This window comes from Necator americanus, chromosome III (genome assembly GCF_031761385.1).
Source record: "Necator americanus strain Aroian chromosome III, whole genome shotgun sequence".
In the NCBI taxonomy this organism is placed as follows: Eukaryota; Metazoa; Nematoda; class Chromadorea; order Rhabditida; family Ancylostomatidae; genus Necator; species Necator americanus.
In genome coordinates, this window is record NC_087373.1 from 2,195,673 (window position 1) to 2,220,170 (window position 24,498).

The 24,498-nt window shown below is 42.2% G+C and overlaps 3 protein-coding genes across 7 annotated transcripts in view; 2 read left to right on the forward strand and 1 right to left on the reverse strand.

The window, feature by feature from the left end:
- Positions 1-12,902, reverse strand: part of RB195_008369 (uncharacterized protein) — a gene marked incomplete at both ends in the record, with an annotated part of 53,041 nt that extends 40,139 nt beyond the window's left edge. Inside the window, 5 exons of one of the 5 annotated variants that reach the window (XM_064194823.1) lie at positions 2,751-2,882; positions 5,240-5,348; positions 5,407-5,489; positions 9,227-9,294; positions 10,469-10,496. In XM_064194823.1, coding sequence (XP_064045967.1) covers positions 2,751-2,882; positions 5,240-5,348; positions 5,407-5,489; positions 9,227-9,294; positions 10,469-10,496 — 420 coding nt within the window. Of the gene's footprint in view, positions 1-837; positions 979-2,750; positions 2,883-5,239; positions 5,349-5,406; positions 5,490-7,284; positions 7,348-9,073; positions 9,150-9,226; positions 9,295-10,468; positions 10,497-11,829; positions 12,010-12,854 lie in introns of those variants that run through there. The other 4 variants (XM_013435881.2, XM_064194824.1, XM_064194822.1 and 1 more) reach the window with 4 other exon arrangements.
- Positions 12,903-14,135: 1,233 nt separating this feature from the next.
- On the forward strand, positions 14,136-15,452 carry RB195_008371 (uncharacterized protein; the record flags this gene model as incomplete). Its single annotated transcript, XM_064194827.1, has 1 exon — positions 14,136-15,452. One exon carries the CDS (start codon positions 14,136-14,138, stop codon positions 15,450-15,452), a length of 1,317 nt encoding a protein of 438 aa, XP_064045972.1.
- Positions 15,453-15,485: 33 nt separating this feature from the next.
- On the forward strand, positions 15,486-24,010 carry RB195_008372 (uncharacterized protein; the record flags this gene model as incomplete). The annotated part of the gene is made up of 6 exons (XM_064194828.1): positions 15,486-17,129; positions 17,191-17,288; positions 19,351-19,477; positions 20,386-20,491; positions 23,688-23,851; positions 23,903-24,010. 6 exons carry the CDS (start codon positions 15,486-15,488, stop codon positions 24,008-24,010), a joined length of 2,247 nt encoding a protein of 748 aa, XP_064045973.1.
- Between the last annotated feature and the right edge of the window lie 488 nt (positions 24,011-24,498).

Genomic DNA, 24,498 nt, shown 5'->3' on the forward strand with positions numbered 1-24,498 from the left:
ACAATTAGAAAGTGTTCTGCAAACAAATAACAAACAACAAAAATATTTTTGTGAATAGCATGTTTATGAACATTTTGGTTTAAAGCTAGGACTACCGTTAGATCTCTTATTATTTCTTTTATGTTTTGCTATTTATCCTTATCTGTTGTCATACAAAATCTAGTTACATACTCGAAGTATTTATTAGTCTACACCTTTTCATTTCACAAACAAATAAGGAGTCAGAGCAAGTAAGGACACAGTTCGTCCAATTCAAAAACTAATTTTCTCGTAGATCAAATTCTGTCCTGTTTCCGAGTGCTAGTCTCCCAGGTTCTGTTCCGGAGGTTCATTGATGTGTGAGTCCCGCGAAGAACTGGCACTGAGATATTAACACCCAAATAAAGTAATGCGGGCAGTCGGGGGTAGAGTTTGTCTGCACGAGGAAATTCTATCCACTGGGCTTGCGTCCGGTATCGATGGTTCACGCCTTACCTCGCAGGGACAATTACTGGGAGGTACTAAGGCTACCATCATAATTTCCTGTATTTTACCCTTACACCGTCCCCATGCCGGCTCGTACACTAGGTTCTGACACTCATACGGGTACGCTGACCGCCGCTTCGCCGGCGCTCGCTATAGGGGCTCACTGAGGACTGCTTAGCCACTCTCTTGTGGTTCCTGTGCTTGTGTGACTGTACATAGTATACACTGAACTTACTCAGTCTTTATCCCGCTCTACACATATGTACATCAATATAAAAGGAGCTGGGCCCAACCAGCCTCTCACTGCGGGTCAAGTAAGTGCAAATCCTCAGACCTATGAACAAAGCCGTATGTTCCACTCCGCTAGCAGTCTTAGAGACGCCGGTTACCTCCAGCTCGCAGCAGTTCCTCGTGATCCTCCTCTGACCGACCGTACTGCTCGAGAGTTGCACTTGTTGTTCTCTGGCTCATTTCTGCTCTTCTACCTCGTTCCATTCGCTGACCCAACAATGGCTCGGATGAATGGCAAGATGCGAAACTGCGGCTTTTATAGAAGAGAAAGTGGACGCAAAATAAGAGCGCTACAAAACCTTGCCGTACCAGCGGCACGCGTCTTTCAGATGTTGTGGAAAAAAGCAGTTTCCGTAAATCCACGGATCTAAGGGAAAAGGAAAAGTAAACTCTTTTTTTCTCAAATGTAAGAATTTGAGAACTCCTTTAGTCTAGTCGTCTAGTGAGATGTGATTACTGCGGTGGTACCGAAAATTAACAATTAGGAACTTTCTAGAACAAAGCATAGGACATGGAAGACTTTTCAGTTCGATCCTTTTCGTTATCATATCATGGAACTGAGAGGGGTGTAACGCAGTCGGGAAGAGGTTCTTCTGATACTAAACTTTTGATCAACAGTTTGAAACCTCTTTGTGCCAACCAAGCCTTTTAACACTCCGCGGTCGATAAATTGGCGCCAGATTTGTCTAGTAGGATAAAAACACTATCCTGACATGTCGGCTAGCCCCCGTAAGCCCTGTATAGGCCAGTCACACATCCGTAAACCTCAAACGCTTTCGAATTGAGATGGCGCATCCCAAGCGGATTGACTGACGCTAGACATTTTATCCTTTATCCTTTATCCTTTATTATGGAATTCTCCAGAAGAAGACGAAGGAAAGAGCTTATGATAAATTTGATGCAAATGGTTAGGTGGTTAATGCCCATATTTCAGAATCTACCTTTTTCTGCGAAAACTAATTCCATAAATTTATATTTTGGAGATTAGAGTAAGAAACTATTTTCGAAAAAATTCTCACGTCTTGGCGGTGCTTTTACGATGTTGCAAATATTTTTTAGTATTGTTCAATTTTTGGAGCACTTGTGATGAAAAAAATGTATTACCAGTACATTTTACGATTGTTTGCTTTTCCAGACGACATCGACGGGAACGTCTTGCAAAACGGATCGATACTCTCTCTGCTATACTATTTCCATCGCTCTTCTCGCTTTTTAACATTGCCTACTGGTCTCATTATCTACGTTCAGACGGCTAATACCACGCTAACGCATCGTTGTTCCAATTTCCGCGGGCACGGTGGCCTCAGTGGAGAGTCTTAACGAACCCGCCGCTCAGATACCGACACCAGTCGTCTGCCCACCTCTGCGCTTCGTTGTGCTGAATTATAATATGTCGTCCTTAAATGAACTGCCAACAAATTTGTGATATTTCAATGACACTTATTAGTTGATGTTTTTACGCCAGAGTTAACTATAAACCAAATATTTCACTCGTTCTTTCAATAGATATTTGTTCATTATGTTCATTCTGCATGGATTTCTGCATGTTGTTACCTCGTGTATAACGTTATGCTCAAATTTCACTTATTTTGTTGTACCTAACGACGATATAGAACAACGATTATTCATTTATATATTACTGGAATATTAAGAGCAATATTTACAATTGTTTATTCCTTAATTGTTGTTGATAGATGAAGATTTTTCGACTATTTTTTTCTCTCCAAGAAACACTTCCAGTGTGTCTTCAAGAACACTTTTGCGGATGATTCTCTCCGGAAATATGTATAAGCAAATTGTTTTTGAGGAGGCATCAAAACACATATGCACACACACACACACTCATTCTTATCGACTTTTTTTTTCGTAAAGCCAACATAACCCCGCTGACTGGCAGCTTTGACCATGCAAGTTGGGGATCACATGACGCTCGTGAAGAGGAAAAAAGGAATAATATGTAGGGCACAGAGCAAAACACGCGGAAAACTACGCACCTGAATCGCTCGGGGAATGTCGTTCATTGGCATCGTGCCAAGTGGGATAAGGCGATCCGGCGCCATTTGACATTGCGCCAACAAATCATCGTTCACGAAACGGCTCACCTCGTCGGTGTGTTCGGGTTTCGCCTGAATAAGGATGTGATTACGATTAGACTAGAGGTAAACGTCCAAAATCACGAAAGGGAACAAAGAAAATGCCCTCGTAAGTATTTCAGGATTACCGTGAACTTGTTAGTGGACTAGAGAAAATCTTAAGAAATTCTAAAAAGTTCTAAAATAGGATCCATATCAGTTAGGAGACCAGAAAATCAAATAAAAAGGATGAGGAAAATAATTGCAAGGAATACTGAGTATCTGTGAAGACTTTCATTTTTTTATTTTTTCGACGAAACTTTGAAAGAAGATATTGTACTGGGGATTACTGACTTGGGGATTTCATCTCCACCAGGATCCACTGGAAAGTTGGAGAAAGTTCTGGAGAATATGGTGGGTGAAGGAGATTCTCGCGGCCTAACTCGTTCAACTTCAGCAGCGTCACCTTTGGAAAGTGTGGTCCTGTATTGTCGTGGAGGAGAATCGGACCCTTTCTGATCGCTATCGCTGGAAGAAGAAGGTAGAAGAAGTTGGATTTTTCGGTGTATTTCGTCCAATTCTTTGCAGTACTTCTCTGTGGTGATGGCCCTGCCAGGTTTCATGATTCTACACCTGTAGCACACCACCACACAGTCACTATGGTCTTCTTCGGGTCCATTTTCTGGTACGGGAAGTGGTTGGGAGCTTCATTTTCTCCATCCATAAAGCAGGACGCTTTTTGTTGTCGTAAAGGATCCATTTCTCATTGTATCGATCGGAATAGATCGTTCTTGTTGCGCAATAGAAGCGTTGAAAAGATCTCGAAACGAGGGATTTTTGGAACTCGCTCAGTTCATGCGGCACCCACTTATTCAACCTTTTCACCTTTCCAATTTTCTCCGAGCGACGAAGGACTGTTGAATGGTCAACGCATAGTTCTTGGGCAACCTCTCGTGCTGTTTTAAGCAGATCATCTTCGATGACTCCTTTCAGTAGGCGGCCATGACCCTTTTTATATTCGAGACTAATATCGTCACGACTAAACCTTCGGAAACAACGCCGTACCGTAAATTTACTGGTGCTTCCCTCCATTCCAAATAGCAAAGCGTTGATATTCCGAGCTGTTTCCGTTGCAGACCTACCCAGCATGATAGAAGATAGAGGAAGATTTGGTAAAAATCTTGCCTAGATGTGTTATCTTCTGTCTTGGTACTGACCAAATACAGATTGTCGTTCAAGACCACTTCAGCACAAGTAACTGTAACGAAGTGCGGTATAAAACGCTAAACGGCTTCTAATATTAACGTTGACTGTAACGGGAAAAAATTTGCCGTGAAGATAAGGCAACGAAAACGCGACTCGCTTTTGCACCAACCTAATAACAAGCGTTATCAAGCGAGTTGTAAGAAAATATGCTTTTTTTTTAGTTCCAGTCAATTTTCCATTTTGGACTCAAGCGTTACCTATTTCTACATTTAAAAAAATGAAAATACGCACGAATTTGATACAGCCTACAGAAAACATCTGAGCCTAGGAGAGATTACTGTAGAGTACTGTAGCAATACGGAAACGACGTTGCAACCCTTAATAGTGGGCATTAAACATCAAAGAAATTAACACCGTCACACATTATCTTCCTGTTCTCTCGTTCCTTGCTAACGCATCACTATATCGTCGAAGAAAATGGTTCACTGCTAAGCAACTGCAGCACCATCAAAAGACGTTGAAAAAAAAAAATATCTATGCAGAAATAAAATTTAGAGGTAAGTCGAACGGTCCTGGAATACCAATAATTTGCTCACATTTCTTGAATCTTATGCACCTAAGCGTCCAAAAAACATCTTGAATTCGTTCGGGAGATTTCCCCTTAACCGGAGAATCAAATTAGGCGATGCTGCAAACAGCTTGAATAGATTACGTCCAAATCAAAGTGAGCAGAATTTTTCGAAATCAAACGTCCTGATTTTTGGTGCATATTCCTTGAGGGAGATTTCTTCCAAGAATTTTGTGGATTCTAATAGAATCAGTCAACTTAAGCTACATTCTAACGAATAACTGCTCCATCCTGACTGATAGGGCAAGAGAAAAAATTTTTGAGTTGGGTTTCAATGCATAAATTTTGAGCTGCACGGTACTAAACTTTTATGTACTGTAGCTCAATTTTATCATACGGATACAGCAACGCGACAGATTTCTGTATTATATAAGTTCACTAAAATAAACTATTCATAAGTAGAAGAATGATCGATTCCTTATTCAGTGAAAATAAAGTAGAATAAAAAACAATTCTAAATATATAAAAAGTAAAAACTCCACTAAAAAGATCAGCCAGATACGATAAAATACAGTAACTTTTGAAACAATTTTTTTTTGGAAAATGTTAGTTCTCTTCAAACGAAAAAAAAACTCACCCAGTAACTAAACATCACAGGTACAGTACTCAAGCATTGAACGTTCACTTTAGCCCTATCCATATCCTTCAAACGTTCTTTCGTATCAAAACAGTTCGGTTCCACGACCCTAATAAATTCCTGTTGTAGTGAACGGTACGTGATTGCGATGAAATCTTAGATGTCACCTGAACAATTTCTCATTCTTCATCATATTTGTGGTACCATCTTCTCTATGATCCAATGTGACAAAACCACCATAGCCGAATTTCTGAAAAGGACGACAGTTCCAAAGCATAAGTCAGTTTGGCTAGTAGGTTTTAATATATTAAATAGGAAAACCAATATGTTAGTTAGAAAAAACCATTTTCTTCTAAAAAGCAACATCTAGCGAAATGAAAATCGCTAAATTCACAGCAAGTTCCCAAGTGCTCTTATAAAACTACATTAGGAATTTCTTTTTTCAATTACAACACTCAAAGGCTGGGTGTCGCTTTTTTATGTTCCGCTATGTAAGCAATTTTTGATAGAACGCGCGAACGACCATGTCGTCGTGTGCAATCAAATTAATATCATGATCATGCTACATTATATATGCTATATTGCTTATTCTGTCACGTGTGTGGGTGTTTCAATCAGGAAATTTCAGAAAACAGTGAGGCGGACCCAACGGCGTGGAATTGGTGCACGTTAAATGCCAGGACGCGTCAAAATGGTGTGCAACGGGTTCCATTCGGCGACGAAGTGGTTTTCCGTGGTGCAGTAGTATCGCGCATCCTCCTTCTTCAGGAAGTGGAAACACAGTTGCAAACGGCTGCTTAAAGGCACCATCTCACGAATCTCACGTGGTGTAGATTTCCGAAGGACAAACCCTATACGGGATCGCAGATCCCGAGATCCCAGTGGCGTTTCACTCTTCCCTCCCTCATCGTAGTTTAAAAAAAGCAGCGTGAAAGACTCGGTATTTCACGACGATTTCAGGTGTAACGCTCCACTCTCGTACACGCGCCGCATTCGGCTGCGCAGCGGTCAAAAGCCAGTGAAATCTCCTCGATTGCCTATTCAGGTGAAAACTATGAATAGGTTGCTGAGGGGATCAGAACGTAGAGGAGGATACATAGAGGAGCGTCCTAACGTTCCTCATAGGAACTAAACCGGTTCCCACGCCGTTTTTTTTTAGGACGATTAGGGAGAGGGAGGTGAGCGGAACCACTCCTGATCCCGCAATATACAACTCCATCTTCAGCTTTTGCCGTGGATTCCCTCACCAGGTCAGATTCATGCTCCCCGTTAAATAGTAACCAAAAGTCTACATGATCTGGCGTAGGTCCTCATCTTTATCAGTACTATGACGAGGTTCACTTCACGTCATTTTATGCTATCACATTATTCTGTGATAACGGTTGCAGTGAGCAGGAGGAAATTCCACACTTCGAGTAATGCTTTCAAATTGTGTCCACATTATACTGGTATAGAAGGAAAGTGAAATTGAAGTTCCAATGTTCTCCAAATGTAGAACTCACGCGTTCAGAAACAAAACTATAGAATCTTTCTAAATTTGTTAAAGGCATCAACCCACGAATCTGAGGTGGTACGGATTTCAGGTGGAGTATTCGCATACAGGATAGTACATTAAGTAGAGTACGGAGATTCCGTCCATTTCTTCCTAAGTGCCGTAAAAAACAGCCTGGAAGATGCGGCGCGTGCACAAGGCTGACGCGCTCCAATTGAACTCCTTGTAGAAAATAGCGCGCCGGAACGCCCGAAACCGTATCTTCTGGGCCGTTTTTACGGTAATTAGGAAGAAATGAACGGGATCACAATTCTCTCCATAATCTATGATCCCGTATACGAATACCCCACCTGAGATCCGTGCCACCTCAGATTCGTGGGGTGATGCCTTTAAAAAAGCGTTGTTAGAAAAACAAAATTCTAATTTCATAGAAAATACCACAACTATTAATTTTTATTGGTCAATGAAAATGAACACCACAGAAATTTTGAAGTCTTTAGCCGGACGTTTGGAATGGTAACTCAGATAGTCAGCAAAAACTCTCCTTACGCACAATGGCAGACGATGTGTGAATTTCACTCATAACTGAAAGGAACGCAAACCGGAACCGAAACATCCTGAAGTGTGCAAGTGCCCTAGAAAAAGATATAACAGTCTCAACATGACGATAGTGCTAGGACAATTTATTCGTGCTACTCTGTTCATTAGGGACAGCAGTAGGGACTAAATTCCGTCCAAAAATTCATCTCCGGCGGATTAATCCGTCGCAAACAGTTGGAATTCTGGGGAGTGGTCAAAATTAGATTTTGAAACTAAAATTCGAAAGCAAATGAGTTGTTGACTTCAAATATACTTCAAGAATTTAGTTCTAAAAAATGTGTGGTCTGAAAATAGGAAAACTTTCCCCAACCTTCGTTTATTGTTTTCACAACTCCGCTCCAACCTTCTTCCTGCCACTGACATATCGCGCGGATATATCTCCGGAAAAGGAAGAGATGTTCATAGGATTTGCGCTAATTTCTCAAAATTGGACAAAATTTTTTACTATATTCGCAATCAGAAGGTTATTTAGAACATTTTGGTACCCGACATCATTTATGGATCTTGCGACAAAAGTCAGTTGCGGTGTTCTAACCAAACCATTCAACCCTTAGTTGTCGACAAATTGGAACCAGATTAGTCTGGGAGGATAAAAACACTGACTTTACACGAGCTTGCCCCCGCAGGTGTAGGCTAGCTAGCGCTTGTAGATTCCCAACGATTCCCTATAGTGGGGAACTGGCCAGATAGGACGGGAAAGTCTGTGTTTCTACTTGGAATGGTCGTAGGAGTTTGATTTCCCCGGACTTTCCTAAAAATAAATACGATGAATACAATGATCATATCCAAAACACAAGCTTATAGTACTAGGATTAAGTAAGTTGCAAAACCAAGTGAGTACAGTTAAAAAGGACTTGGAACCGTTTCACCTTTAGGTATTCTGAAAGTTTGGGAACACCTTCTGTGGTCTCACAGTCGATGGTTCGACACCACCCTAGCGCCGACCAATCTTTTCCATCCCTCCAATATTGTTAAACTGGTATCAGATTTTCCTAGAGGGGTGGGGGTGAGAACACTGACTTGATACATCGGCTGGATTTGCAGTAAAATGCGTTGGCACATCCCAAATGGATTGAAACGCCAAGGAATTCATCCTTTGTCCTTTATCAACTGAATGAGCGCACTTTTTTTTGCTCTAATTTCGTATTTTATACCTTAACTACGTTGAATATCGGTCAAAATGCCAAAGAACTCAAACGTGTGGGCGCATCCTAAATGAATAAATGACCCAAAGGCTTTGACCTCTTTCGTTTCATTGTCCGTAATAAGATGTATCGTTGGGCAGACGGGATTACACAAAGCTGTTTCACACGCCTTCTTCTGAGTTACTGGAGAGATTCGAGCTAGTCGGGGACCCAAAGTAGCCAATTTCATGGTATGGTGTCTTCAAAGAAATTTGATTGGACTTACTGATTAGGTGGAAACTAGTGTGAACAGATGAGGCTGAAGCCTTCTAGCATATCCGATGCTCCGCTTGCCGTATTACGTCCCAAAGTATCTTTTTTGTTACTGGATAGCTTTAATACTGCTTGTTTATATTGCACATGACATAACCAGCATTAAGGGCATCACCTTGCTAGTCTACGTCCATCCAAGGGAAAATTTTGGTGGCCCAAATTTGATGAAACGTTTACTAGTTTGCCTGTTATAGCAAGATTTTTTATTCACTTTTTATTCCGAAATAAAAAAAAACAAGATTTCGCTTTTTTACTTCCAATGAGCTCTTTAATTAGTTCAGCTTTTTATCTTCTACACTTCGATAGCCAATATTTGATTTTTCTAAGGAGGAATTCCTTCATGGAGATGAGTACATCTTTCCTGGAACTTTTCACTTTTTGAGTGTTCAACGAAGTCGTGAAGCGAAGTCTAATTAGCAGAAATAGGAAATTTCATACCTTTTGGAAATTCGGAATATCCCTCGGCAACACATGTGCATGTACGTCAATCTTTCGTCGACTGTTTGCTACAAAAAAGAGGTTTTCGATCCTTTCAATAAGTTTGAATAACTTCTCTGCTGGGGGTAATCGCCGCCGCCAAAGTTGCTTCGTCAGTTGGTTCTGGCAGCGAGAAATATTTGATTGAGTTTCCTCCTATTTCCACAAACAAATTCGTCTTCCCCCCAGTTTCGCCTAGTCGTAGCTTGAATCGAATTTCGCGCACTTCCAGAAGTATACGACAGCGCTACGATTGAGCAAGAGAGGGAATATTTGAAGGAAGAAGACGTGTGGAATCTAAACTGTTCTAGAATTTCCGGAAAAGCTCACTACTGCTGCGGGAACTCCGTGGTTAAGCTACTATTGTATTCAAACCTCTAAAAAGGAAGGTTAGTGTCATAAAATAGTTTAAAGGCCAAATAGGATTTTTCTCATCGATCTACGTCAACGTTATCTTTTCACAGATGTTCTAAACGAGTAAACAAATGAGTTGAAAAAATTCCAACAAGTGGAAAAAACAGTAGATGCTGCGCTAGAAAAAAATCGTGATATTAGCGTTGAATAAAGAATTTCTGTAACGCCAAAGAATTCCAATTGTTTGTAATTTACTGTAAAACTATTTTAAATTTCTCGTGTCTCTATAAACTTTAAAGTTATTGACACCAATGGGATTGAGTGTTTTGATGGATTTTAATTTTTTTTTTTTCACTTATGGTGAGAAAATAAGGAACTATACACATTCCATAATTTCCAGAAGGGATTCCAAAAAAGTTTTTTTTTTGCCACTTTCGGCTTCGTAATGATTGACCCTTAGAATGAAGTAATTATTTTGTCGAAGTTTTTCTTTTTTTTTTTGAAATGTTACTTTACAGCTTTTTTTCCGGAAGATTAGTACCAGCATCGTAACCAGAAATAGCGAATATATCCGGGAAACGTATGAAAAATAAGTGGTCTTTCAGCAATTTCATTACTACCAAAATCTTAGACACTACAAGAAATTGGAACCATGAAAATAACCAAAAATGGAGCAACTAAGAAGACTTTTATATTACAAAAACAAATTAATCTACATAGTTTCAAAAAACAACCAGATTTGGTTAAATAAATGAAGAAGGATTGGTGAGAATGTCTAAACGGATTGGACTTCTGAGAAGAAAATGAACGGAAAGGAAAAAGAGTTTTAAAAACGCATGAAGAACATACCAGCAGTAAATTGGCAGATGGATGACATTTGTTAGAGGATAGATCTGCTGAGAATGACGCACGATCTGATCGGCGGTCGATGTTATCATGGCGATTCATCACTACTTGCCCATGTATCGATATTATTACTTTCACTTCACAGCACTTTCGTGGTAGAAGCGTTCAAGAGAATTTTGTTTCGCTGATGATCCAAAGAAGGATACCTAACAAATTTAGGATACTTCTTCAACATAGCTTTATAAAATGTGAAACTTAGGTCCAAAGAATCGAGCTGAGGTCAAGAATGAATTCTGGTCACTGTGCCCCTATCGCTACGACATTTGCAGTCGTTCCTTCCCATACCTATTCGCTCACGTTTTTCCGCTGGTACCTATTTTTGGCAATTTTTTTCTGGTTTGTAGGCTTCTTTTTCCGAGATCAAATGCACAACTCTGCATTTTTTTCATTGCTTAATTCAATTTTTGGCCGAATGTAAGCGACCAATGGCAACCGTTTCAGTTATGGAAGCTCGTTTTTTTTTATTAAAAGTCTCTTCTCTTCCAAAGAAATGATGTTAGAAAAAGCAAACTATGAGAACTATAAAGAAAACCTTGAGAAAAAAAGAAGAAAAAAATTTCACTGTTTCCACAAAAACTCATCATTCACGGCACTTACAGAATAGTTCTATATTTTTACACGAGTTTGAACGTCCGGTTAAAGCCGACTTTCTGTGGTGTTCGCTTCCCTCGTCTTCGCTGATGAATGGAAATTAAAAGTAGTGGCTCTATTTGTGAAATTAAGAGTGTGTTTCTTTAACAACACTTTCTTCTTCCTTTTTTTCTACAAATTTAGGAGTAAGATTTTATAAATTCTCTCTAGACACGTCAGCTCTACATTTGGAGAAGTTCTACATTTTTCAAACTTCAGTTTCAAACATTTCCTCGATACCCACATAATATTTGACACCATTTGAGAGCATTATTCCAAGTATGGGTTTTCCCTCAACAGTTAGTGCAGGATGATTTGTGTAAGGCTGATGCAATGGATAGAACCAAATGGAAGACAAGAAGCAGAAAAGCGGACCCTGCAACAACGCGGGACAAACGCTAGGAAGAAGAAGAAGAGTTAGTGCAGGATGATGTTTTAATGTAAAATAACGTGAACAACATCATCGTACTGATAAAGATAACGTTCCACCTCAGATCACCATCCTGTTCGCTACTATTTAAGCAGCCGGTTTCATTCGCATTTCCTTTTTCTGAGGATGGCATGTTGCCAACTTGAGGCAGATGTGCAACGAAACAGACGCGAAGAAATCATAGTGTTGAAAAGCAACGCGCACAGTGGGCACGACTATGAAACGACTGCAACATCCCACTTACCTCTTGCGACATGCACAGGAAGTTAGTGCGCGATACTATTGCACTATGGCGCCCCAATTCGACGTCGGTGAATCCGTCGCACCCCATTCTATAGCCTTCTGGCGTCGGGACACCAATCCGACGCCGGTGGGACCCGTCTCTTTCGAATTTGGTCCCCATTTTGTAATGCTTCGGTGATTCCTAAAGAAATGAGCATATGTGAATATCTCAGATTGTAAGTTTGTGTAGTAAGTGAGAAAAGGGATCTTAGCAACTTTTCAACAAATTCGCATACTTGAAATGTTAGCATATTAAGAACACTAAAAAGATGAATGCACTGCGAGAAGCAGGAAATTTTTACGTTGCACATTTCTTAGTCGAACATCCTCAACACACAATCGCGACCGAATCTTCTTTCCAACTCAAACGCATGTGACCACCATCAATGTTTTATTTCCGTGTGGTAACGCTTGAAAATGCGAACATTTTTTGCGCTTTCAAATAAAGAGATTTTGAGGTGAGTGGACGACGCAAGATGACGTACCAAATGGGTTGTGCTGCAAGAATAATTTTTAGCTACCGGCAAAACATTCCCACCGCGAAATGGATTCGTTTTGTATCCCGAGAGCATGAATCAAACAACTTTGGCAATAAACGTTAACATGATAGCATATAATGGTTGAGAATATCAATGCGGATATCAATCACTATATAAAGCATACTCTGGTTCGGAAGTTACTCGATCTCATCACTAAGCACTTGCGGTCAAATGTACTCGCTTTCGCTGAGGTACGTTAAAATTAAGATACATGCTACGAGAAGAGCACCTGAGTTTTGAACTCGCGAAGGAATTGAGCGCTAAAGTTTCGGAACTCACGAAGGAACTATTTCTAGACAAAACTCTGCACATAGTTGTAGGTACAGAAAAAGATATATAACTGAACTTTGAATACTCCTGTCTCTCACCGCTCCTCGTCAGATTACTGAAGTTTGTATACACACACCATTAGTTACATAAGAAAGGGAGGAGAAAGAAAGTTGCATACTTCGTTCACGTAAGGAGTACTTCGTTCACTTGAAATAGTAGAACCCATCGCCTAGACTAAACCCGTTATTGTATAGCATGATCATGATATTAGGTTATCACGCTCTCACTCTGCAATGTTAGTTATTTTTACACAACACCGAATACTCGTTGTCGAATGTTTCCTTCAAGGTGCGATTACATTATGGCACACAGAACGGTGTTGAAGTTTTGGTATTATTTAAAACTGAGACTCAAGAAATATGGATGGTTGTACAGTAAGTACGGGGAACGCTATATGTGGCGCAGGTGTTTTCCGTACCCTAAGTTAACGTTCGCTTCTCGCTAGCTAACATACAAGCACAGGAAATTGAATTGAGAACGTTTCGAGAGTAAGAATTTGTTCAAACATGTACTACTCTTGCTCGTACATGTTTATAGGGATCAGAAATGAAACCGCTAGAACATTTTCTCACTTCGACTTCCACTTCGAATGGTGAAGTACATCCGGTTGCTGTTCGTACTGCAGCAGCTGTTCTGTTACTCATGTCGTTTATTAAGCACAAAAATTTTCCTGAAACTGAATCGAGACGATGCGCGTCATAAAGAAGGTCTTGATGAAAACTGTCGAAAGCGGCTTCAAAGTCCATGGGAGCTATTTGCTTCGAATACCGCTGCCACAATTCGAACAGTCTCTTGACAATAAACGCCTGATCAATCGTCGGACAAGACGATGTTTATGAAAAACGGATGGGTTTCTGATGCCCCACTCACGCTCAACGGAACGAACATATCCGAATGCTCCAGCTATGCATATCTAGGTCGACATCTGAGTCGGGAAATCAACATGGTGAACGACTTGACCTCCGAGCTGAGCAGAAGGAAACGAGCGGCATGGAGAGCATTTAAGAGCATCAAGGATGTGGTGAGAAAAACTAGGAATACCCTACTTCGTCCTCACCACAACATCTCTTGCTTTGACATATTTTCTAAAAGCCTGGCCACTTTGCAAGCAGGAAGAAAAAGCAATCAAAGCAAACAAAAAGGGAGCGAAAGGAAAAGAAAGGATCACTCTTTCGATTGAGCGTCATTGAACGCTCAATCGAAAGAGCGACGCTAAAAGTATCCCGTTTCACGTAAGTGAGGAACGGGATTCAAAGTCTTTCTACGTTAGCGATTGAAGGGGGCCGCGTATACGAGTCTGATTGCTACCTGCACGTGGTGGCCCTGCTTTAACTAAACGCAATCAGGCGTTCGAGTGTACGCATTGGGAACGTACGAGCTATATAACCTGCACTGTTATATGGCCAAAGCTTCCCATACATTGCAAAAAGGTGCTGTCGTCCAGCACACCGCCAAAGCCCATGACCTGAAAGGTCAACTGCCTGAAGGGAGCATGGAATCTTTGGCAACAACCATTCGTTTCGTGACGCTGAACTGCCGAACACTATCGAGTGAACTCCAACAAGCCGCTCTATCCAGACTTCTGCGATATCTCTGTGTGCCTTTTGCTGCACTGCAGGAAACACGCATGAGAGATCGGCCCGTCATCAGCATCGAAAATTACACCATATACTGCGGCGATGCTGATGAGAACAAAGTAGGTGGCTGCGCGATAGCTGTGAGGAACGATTACAAGAACCTGGTGGAGGAATTTGGCTCAACGTCGTCTAGATGCGCCTTTATACGACTGCGGGATCGCGGAGGACGTAAACTCTGGATCGTAAGTGCTCACGCACCTACGGAAAGCGCTGAGGACAACAGTAAGGACGCCTTCTATGATGAACTCAATGCGTTGATGTCTAAAATACCAAGCCAGCAGGTGGTCATTGTCGGAATCGACGCAAATGCAAAGATGGGACTCGAACAGCAATCCGATGTGCTAGGAAAATGGTACTATGCAGCGGAGCGCACGTCGGACAACGGTGACCGTCTGGTCGACTTGTCCGAACAGACGGGCCTCATCATCGCTTCCACGTTTAAGAGGAATCATCGACGCCATCAGCTCACGTGGCAGGGGTCAACCCTTTTAACGCCTGAAGAGCAGCGCAAGCGGAAGATGAGGACTCTTAAACTTCAGCTCGACTACGTTCTGGCGAGGAACATTCCTCAGTCAGATATCCGAAAATCTAGAGCTGTTTGGGACGTCGCGTTCGACTCTGACCACCGTCCAGTTCTTCTCAGCTTCAAGATACGGTTTCACAAGAGAAACCGAGGAGTTCCTCCTCAACCGAAAATCGACATGGCAGGTCTGAAAGACGATGAATGCAGAAGAAAATTCCGCAAACGTGTGTCTATTCATGTTGGAGTACGGACCAGGAAGAAGCTTAGCGATGCGGATTCCTTCACAAAGTGCGGAAGTTCCAGGACGCTGCAAGGGAAACGCTCCCGGTTCTATTGCCGCGGAAGAAGTTTGCCTTTGCATCTGCGAAAACAAAATCCACATACAATTCCGTATGTGTCGCGCGCAGCGCTGGTGACTTCAACCAGGAAAAGCGTCTTAGAAGGAAGCTGCGTCGTCAACTGCAACAAGACCGCGATAACGAGTGGACGTCAAGAGCGATGGAGTTTGAGAAGGCGTGGGAGGACAGGAACTCGCGGAAAGCCTACGCTCTACTAAAACAGTATAGCGGCAAAATGAAAAGATGTTCCCATGTCCTCAACACTGCTAATGGTAGCTGTCGGTGAAGCAACCCTTCCTATTTGGAAGGAACACTTCAAGACCTTGCTGAACCGGCTAGCACCGTCAGCTCCTGAACTCGAACACGTTCATAGACCGACATATGCGGTTAACGAGGAGCCACCGACCGAGTCGGAGGTCCTGGTCTGTATTCAGAAAATGAAGAATGGAAAATCTGGTGGAGACGACGGGATTAGCGCAGAAATGCTAAAATATCTTCCTCCGTCTGGGATTCGTGAGATGACAAAGATCATCCGTTCAATATGGATAAGCGAAAGGATACCTGATTCGTGGAGACACGCTATCATAATTCCCCTCCACAAGAAGTTATCCGTCACGGACCCAAGGAATTATCGAGGAATCTCTTTGCTGCGTGTTATGTACAAGGTACTGGAGCACATTATCCTGGACCGACTCATTAAACATCGCGAAGAAACAACGCGCGACAAGCAAGCTGGCTTTCGTCCTAGCCGATCTACGATTGACCAGGTGTTCATCGTCAGGAGAGTGATCGAAATCTGGCAGCGGTATTCGAAACCAATGCAACTAGCGTTTCTGGACTTTGAAGCCGCGTTCGACTCTCCTCACCGAGGCCGTCTTCTGAACGCGCTTCGCGCCGATGGAGTACCAGGAAAGTTCGTTCGCTTGCTTGATGACATGAATCAACGAACAACTGCTGCAGTTCGAACACCAGCCGGATGTACAACACCGTTTGAAGTGGTAACTGGAGTAAGACAAGGGGCAGTGGCAGGACCTTTCCTGTTCAATTTCGCAATCGACGACATTATGCGAAGAACAGTCGACAAGTGTCCTGCCGACATTGTCTTAGCACCATCTGGGTGCCCCTTGACTGACCTCGAGTACGCCGACGATGTTGTTATATTCGTGGAAAGCAGTACGAAACTTCAACATGTTGTCAACCTTGTATCGAAGCAGGGTGCAGCCTATGGACTACGCCTACGCCCTGATAAATGCAAGCAGATGTGGATCTCTTCGAGACCACGAACGGGAATCAGGGTGGACGGACAACCGATAGAACTCGTCGATGAGTTCTGTTACCTAGGCTGTACGCTGAAGAACGATGGCAGCTACGAGAAAGATGTTCAGCAAAGGTGCGCTAAGGCCACTTCTGCATTTAACTCCTTAACGAAATGCCTGTGGTCGACCCCCATCACCAACGAAGTCAAGCTGCGAGTCTACCTATCCGCAATTCGCCCCATCATGATGTACAGATCGGAAACTTGGGCAGCACCATCAACGGTTATGGAGAGGCTTGACTGCACGGAACGAAAGCTGCTTAGACGGCTACTTGGCTACTTTTGGCCTAGGGTATGTCACAATGAAGATCTTTACGCAGAAATTGATGTGGTATACCGGCGGATGACACGTGGAAGACATCAACATCTTGCACCGCCATCGAAAGTCTCTAAAGTAAATCGTCTTCGCTTCTTTGGTCATATATTAAGGAGACCGGCAGATCGCCTTGTTCAACGAGTTTTGAGGAGTTCGTCGGGTTCGAGCTGGAAGAAGCCACCTGGCCGAAAACGGAAGTTCTGGACTGAGGCGGTGACAGAGGACCTGAGGACACTCGGCGTGGAGAAGCAGTTCAGGCGAGACGTAAGGTTTCGCAGAGTATGAAATAGCGACGAATGGATTGATTCTGTGCAAGCTCTCGCAGAAGATCGAGAAGGTTGGGCAGAGCTGTGTTCAAGGACGGCACACCTCGGCGAAGATGCGGGTAATCGCGTCAGGCGATGACATCAGCCCGCCGATTAAGTCAGTAAGTAAGTCAGCGATTGAAGATTAGAGACACCGCCGAGATTGCCAAGGAAAGCAAAATCAGGTGGGAGGGACACGTGATGCGTCTCAACGACAACCGTTGGACCAGAACAGTGACTGGGTGAGTACAACGCGATATTAGGATCACTACACAAAGACCGCCAACCCGATGGTCAGGCTTGATAAAGCCTTTGAGAGAAAAGTCCGGTGCTCTCCATGTCTCACACGGAAAGAGAAACCACTGGGCGACTCTGGCACGCGACCGGGACAAACGAAAGCATCACTGGCGCCCGCCCGGCCAGTTTTAGAACAACTGGAGACATATCTCAGTGAAACATAGCCACCACAGCAATTTTTGACAACCGAATATTTTTTTCTAATATAAACATCCCCAAGATCTTCAACGATGTTACACAGCCAAAAAAGGTTGCAGATAAGTAGGATTAGAAGCAGAGGATATAGCTTATGTTAGAGAGTTGTAAACTTTGAACTTCCGAAGCTTCTTTAGCATTTATTCACTTCCTTGCTGATATTAAAGGCAGCATACTACGAATCTAAGGTGGTGCTGATTTCAAATGGAATATCCGTATACGTGGCCGTAGATTACGGTGACGGGGGTGGTTCCGCTCATCTCTCCCTGCATCACTGCATACAGCCACCTCCAGAATGCTGTTTTGTACGACGCTATTTAATGCAACGCCCCACCCTTTGCGCCGCCTCCGCCCTGCGATTCGTTGAGAATCAATTCGGACTGCTCCAATAGGCAGTAAGGGACGCTACGCGCGCAAGGGTGGCGCGCTGCAATAGAAGGTATCGTACAAAGCAGCATTCAGGGGCCGGCTGCTTGCGGTGATTCAGGGAGAGATGAGCGGAACCATCTTGGTCTCCATAATCTACGACTCTGTATACGGATACTCCACTTGAAATCTGTATAACCCCAGACTCGTGGTATGCTGCCTTTAAATCCATATCAAACACGGACTAATAAATGGTTGAAGCGTAGTTGTAGAAAGGGAAGGGGGGTCCAGTCGCACTCTTATAGAATTGTGCTCAAAATGCACTAAGAGAGCAAAAAACGTTCATGTAGCGCGAGGTCGTTCTTATCAGCCAGATGCGGATTGCGGAGAAACCACATTTCAGGTCCTTTCTGGTTTTGTTGAAGGTCCTACAGGATATATTTTAGCTAATCACTTGCAGTGGCCCTGTTTGTAGAGTTCGATGAAGTCAAACTGTTAGTAGCGCCAGCTTCACTTTCCTTTTTTCCCTTAGTAGCTTAATGCTCCATGTCATATATGGTCTAAGACTAATGTTCAGGCCCCGACTGAGTTAGCAATACAATTCCAATGGTGACTTGTCACACAAGAAACTATCGCCTTTTCGAGAACTCAAATAGTCAAATGAGAAAGTCATTTGAGAGTTAAGAACGGTCTTCGTGTTCTACGCACGTTCACTTGCGTTCTAGGTGCAGATCAAGTATACTTCAATAAGAGCGCGATTGAGACCATACCATGTGACTAGAACAGTGTCGATAAGGTGATCTCTGAGAATTTGGAATTGCATGTGGTGATACAAGGGGTTACTCGATTGTAAGCCTTAAAGAGGTATCAGTGAGTTCATCGTATCCTAGAAAGGTTATCAATTCCAAACGCCCTCAATCTTATACACATACGCGCACAGTTCAGCGCTGTCAGCGGATATCTTTTGAAAAAGTAGGCACTGGACAAGACACTAGTTAAGGAGAGACGGGCGAGCACCAGTTATCAATTCACACTCCTAGTACGACATGTCATAAAAGGGAATGGTAGGCGCTTTGACGAAATCTGCGTGTTGCGGCTGTTGCAACTCGTATACGAATAGTATAAAATTGATTATCAGTCTTCCTTAACGAAAACTTTCAAAAACGAGCGAGAAAGAATAAAAGTATATTTTCCGGAAATTTTGGTAAGTCTCCAAAATAGTTGAGGTCTTATTTGACAAAACATAAAACCATTCGATAAATCACTACTCTGTTAAATGTTCCACTTATTTTAATTGAGAAATTGTAGTTATTGCATTCCAGGTCAATCGCTTGCTTTGTTCTTTTTCTGGCTGATTGGACTCAAGTTGGAGGGTTCACGCTCAGCAAAACTAATTATGAGTCATGTACCGGATGGCACGTATTTATGAAGACTCGCCACTGTTACAAAGTAATTCCTGAGTGAAAAGTTGATTTTTTTAAAACTCTCTTTTACAAGAGCTATGATAGCATGCACACATACTTTAGAGTGAATCTTTAGGGCGCCAAATTATTTTTTAAGTTCAGTGTTACTCCTTTACATCACTTTTACTGCAGACGAGCTTTCATGTCCTAATTTCTCTACGCGGCGCCAAATCCACTTCACATACGATAAAGTAAATTATCAAAACTAAAGGAAGTTCTTTCCAAATAATAAAATAGAATAGTTTTTTGAAATTCTCTTTTACAAGAGCTATGATAGCATGCACACAGAGTTTAGGGTGGATCTGAGGTTTATCACTCTCATACTTGGAACCCGCTGATGGAGCCTTTAGAAGCACCACACAACGAATCTAACGTGGTGAGGGAACACGCAGAAAAATCTAGCGAAGAGGTTGTAGATTGGTGAAGGCTGGTTTGTATTCACCTCTCCCTGATCGTCTGAAAAAAAAAAACGGCGAGGAAGACGTCATTTTTAACGACGATGTTAGTTGCAACGCTCTACCCTTGTGCACGCGTCTCATAAAGGTGCAATCGGTCGAGGATCAGTGATGGATTCTCGCCTTCCTATTCAAGTATAACCGATGAATAGGCTGCTAAGGAAACCGCAACGTGCGCGAAAACGAGCGTTCTAACGTACCTCGCAATAACCAATGTGATTTCCACGCCATTTCTTACGACGACCAGGGATGATGTAATAAGCGGTTATTGGCATGACAACTACAGTAGCCATTATTTGCATCGGAGAAGAAAAGGAAGCTTGCGTGAGAATACTTCGACTTCTTAATGGTGATTCCTCATCAGAGCACACTCCATCGCGTGATTGTTCGCAAGCTGTCGAGAGTTCTCAACTACTTTTGATACTGAATGAAGTTTCAGATTTTCCGATATACAACAAATTGGAATAAGGCAAAAGAGTTTTGTGAAAGTATTGGTGCTCATCTCGCGGTAGCTAACTCTCTCGAAGAATTCGAGTTCATGAAAAGTAAGTTTATCTTGGAGCACAGCCTTTACCTAACTGCTCTTGAAGAGAAACCACTAAAGTTATAAATTCTGAGACAAACTACTATATAAGTAAGCTCTTAATTTGAGCAAGACGCGAGACTGCTGCTATCCTATGTTATTGGCTAATGTTTCGGGGAAATCACATTCTTCAGAGTCTGAAGGGATGAAATCGAACGCCATTGCTCGATCACATCCCCTACCTACCCAAAGAGAAAATCGCGTGCTAGCCATTGTGCTTCATAGTACAAGTGGAAGTGTAAATTTCACCATAAGGACAGAAAAATTCCCGCCTAACGTACATACGCGTGGTACGCGTGGAGGTTTCTATCGCGCTCAAATCGCGACCTTAAACAGGAGTTCACGCGTAATAAAGGGACATTCCTCCTTGCGACTCGTCTTTGCACTCTGGGAATGGATCCAAAACAATTCCGGAGCGTGACCGTGCTGTTGGTTTCAAAACCTTCTCCGTTATGAGGCCGCACCCTACAGTCACCTAATACCGTGGAGTCACACGATTTCCTTTTGCCAGATGCAAACAGAAAGTCAGACATACAACACATGAACTCATGCAATCACCTTCCTTGTTATCCAGAAGAGTTTTGCAATCTGATATATTTTAAGTGCCGTCATATACGTGATCATGTATGAGCCTCTGCTTAAGATTGCTAGAGGGAGCTCTGTAAGCGCTACAGATTATTTCGTAACACAATGGTTCGCATTGATGAAATCCGGCGTTTTCTGTTCTCCAGTTCACTGTAGTTTGCTTTAGTTAACGACTTATTCATTTATTCAACTTTTGCACTCGAATATATCCTCAAATATACAGAAAACACAGCACGGAAATTATCTTGGTGAAAAAATTGAAATTTTCAAGAAAAAGGCCTAAATGATCAGTAAGTGGAAAAAATAAAGAGAAAAAGTAGGCGTATATTCATTTCCACGCAGTAGTTTAAGGAAAACTATCATACTATTAGAACGTTTTCTGACCTCATCAACTGTCGAATATTTATCTGTTAAAGCAAAATGGTGAAAAAAAGCGAAGCTTTGGGCTTTTTTTCTGAGGAGAGGAAGACTAAGTTATCCTTCTCGAGCCTTTTTTTTGAGAGCTGCAAAGAGTCAAATTAAATGTCCAAAACACCTCTACTTTTCTAATACGCGTTTTTAAATTTTAATAACATATTCTCCTTGTTTTATGCAAACATTCACCAAACGAGGCGACAAATATGCGATCATCAGCTATGTTCATAGTCTAAAGTCTCTGAAGTATAAATTCGCATGTGATGCGCCAATGCGCTCTGCTGCGTAATATCTGAGGTTCTGGAACGCATGTTGGCCTATACAATGACTTGCAGGTTAACTGATGATTGAAGGCATCACCCCACGAATCTGAGGTGGTACGGATTTCAGGTGGAGTATTATACGGCACAGTAGATAATGGAGATGGGGTGTGATTCCGTCCACTTCTTCCTAACTGCGCTCCAATCTAACACGTTGTAAAAAATAGCGCGCCGGAACGACCGAAGCCGTATGTTCCGGGCCGTTTTTTTACGGCAATTGGTAAGAAAAAGACGGAATCACCCTTCTCTCCATAATCAGCGATCCCGTATACGAATACTCCACCTGTAATCCGCACCACCTCAGATTCGTGGGATGATGCCTTGAAGTCAGTATCTTTATTCTCTAGAGATGACTCTCACCAATTTATCGACCTCGAAGAGATGAAACTCTTGGTTGCCAGTAGGACGAACTCAAACCTTCGATCGTGCAGCCACATCGGAACCTCTTAACGACTACCGTAATCATGTTCCGACCAATCCGATTCGGTCCAAAGGAAGAAACTCGATCACTTCTCCACTTCCAATATTCCATGTCCAACTACGGCCTGCTTTTCATTTTCCTTCGTTACGCCTCTGTTCGACATGCTGCACCGTTTCATCGTTCATGTATCGCAAGTTTAGTTGCGCATTCCATTTGAATATTTCAAGCGCGTGATTTACGGCGGAGGTGTGAGGTGGAGTGAGCAGCGTAATAAGTGCCGCAGTGAAACGGTTTAAAAACAGCATGACACGAAATCTTCTATTCTCGGATCTCTACACGAGCAGATACGGAAAATCGTACAGTTCGAAACAAATCGAGACAAACTCGTCAGAAGAAGCCCTGTGTTTTCCACTTCCCAACAATGCAACTTGTCACGCAATAGAATGCGAGCAACGCTGACATGGTACAACGTCCACGATCCAAATAATATGACTTCAAAGGCAGCGTGGCACGAAACTGACATGGTACGCAAATCCCACGAAAACCGTAGAGATTCGGCTTGTAGATCACGGACCCCGGTGTGGCTCCGCTTACCTTTCCCTAATCTTCATTTAAAAAAAAAAAAAAAAACTACGAGAGAACGGCGCTCTTCTCCACGAAATCAGTTGCTATGCGCCACCCTTATTTTCACATCGCGTCTACGAGCGGGCGGTCTAAGATTAAAGAGGTCTCCTTGCCAGCGTATTCAAGTGAAACCAATGAATAGGCTGCTGAGAGGACCGTAATCTACAAACCTAACTCAAAACTTTTCTGGGATTTCCGTACCACATCAATTTTGTGATACGCTGTCTTTAAACAAGCAACAGAATCCCCTCCTATCGCACAACAGCAGATGCGTTGCGGCTTGCCTGCGCTCCATTACCCACTTCAAGATATTCATTATCTCCAGATGTACGCAAGAAGTGGTCTCGGGAAAACAAATTAAAGCATTATTTGTGGTGTGGAAGAGTGTAAAAAACAGGAGTTTATTCTTGAAGAAAACCCAAAATAAAAGATGATATTATGATAGCAGATTAAAAGTTGGGTTTCCGAGTGCTCACCTCACCATGAACGAAAAGAATTTCATTTCAAATATAGTAGCACTAATAACTTGAATATGCAGTGTCAATTACAATAATCTAAATGAGTAAATGGCAAATAAATGACTAAAAATAAACAAGTAATTCATAATATAATGATTTAAATGAGCGAAGAGGAATTTTTCTTCAAATATGATAGCACTACTAATTTGCACATTTGGTTTAATTAGTTTCAGTAATCTAAATAAATAAATGGTAAATAAACGGTTGAAAATAAACAAATAGTTTATTACAGTAAAATGACTTTTTCTCCCCAAAAATTCTGGTCAGTTTTTACAGTATTACATCTACTGAGCTTCAATAAGTACACAACATGGGTTGGACTTTATCGTGATGCCACGTCCAACCGTGGTTGGAGGTGGATAGACGGTTCGACACAAATGTTTTACGTTTGGAACGAAGGCGAACCAAACAACTTAGGTGGACAAGAAAATTACGGGAATGTAGGTCATACCTCTTATTTCCGCAACATTTGTTATCGTCAATGATCCCAGCTGGAGCCTAACGGCCTAATGAACGACAACCGTGTTGATGCGTGGGGACACAATTTGGCTGTTATGTGCGAGTCGGAAAATTGCGGTGATGGCCTCCAAGCAAACTAAATTTTTTTCTGTTGTTTTTGTTTCTGTTAAGGTTGTAATGAATCGTTTTGTTGTTTGCTATACGATCAGTAGTATCCAGTGATCAATAGTAGTACTAAAACTTCACTTCCCGCTCTCGTTTCTCTAACAAGCGAGCCAAAATTCGTTGGTGACTTAAGGAGCAGCAAATCTTTTTTAACGAGGACGATCAAAATTTCAAACCATTATTTCATGCATTGACTTCGCAAATTATTTTCTTTTCTGCTGCATGTTCCTCGTGAAATTGCAATAAATGCTTTCGATCGTTGTTGATTTGCTTTGCAAACAATAATAGAACATAAAGTTTATTTTTCATACTCGTTTTTCTAACATGCCGGAATTCGTAGAAAACATAAGGAGCAGCAAATCTTTCTAACGCGGACGAACGAAATTTCGAGCAAATTTCCAAGCATTATTTCGCACATAAACTTCGCGTTTAGCGATGGTCTTAAAAGCGACCTGAGCCACGG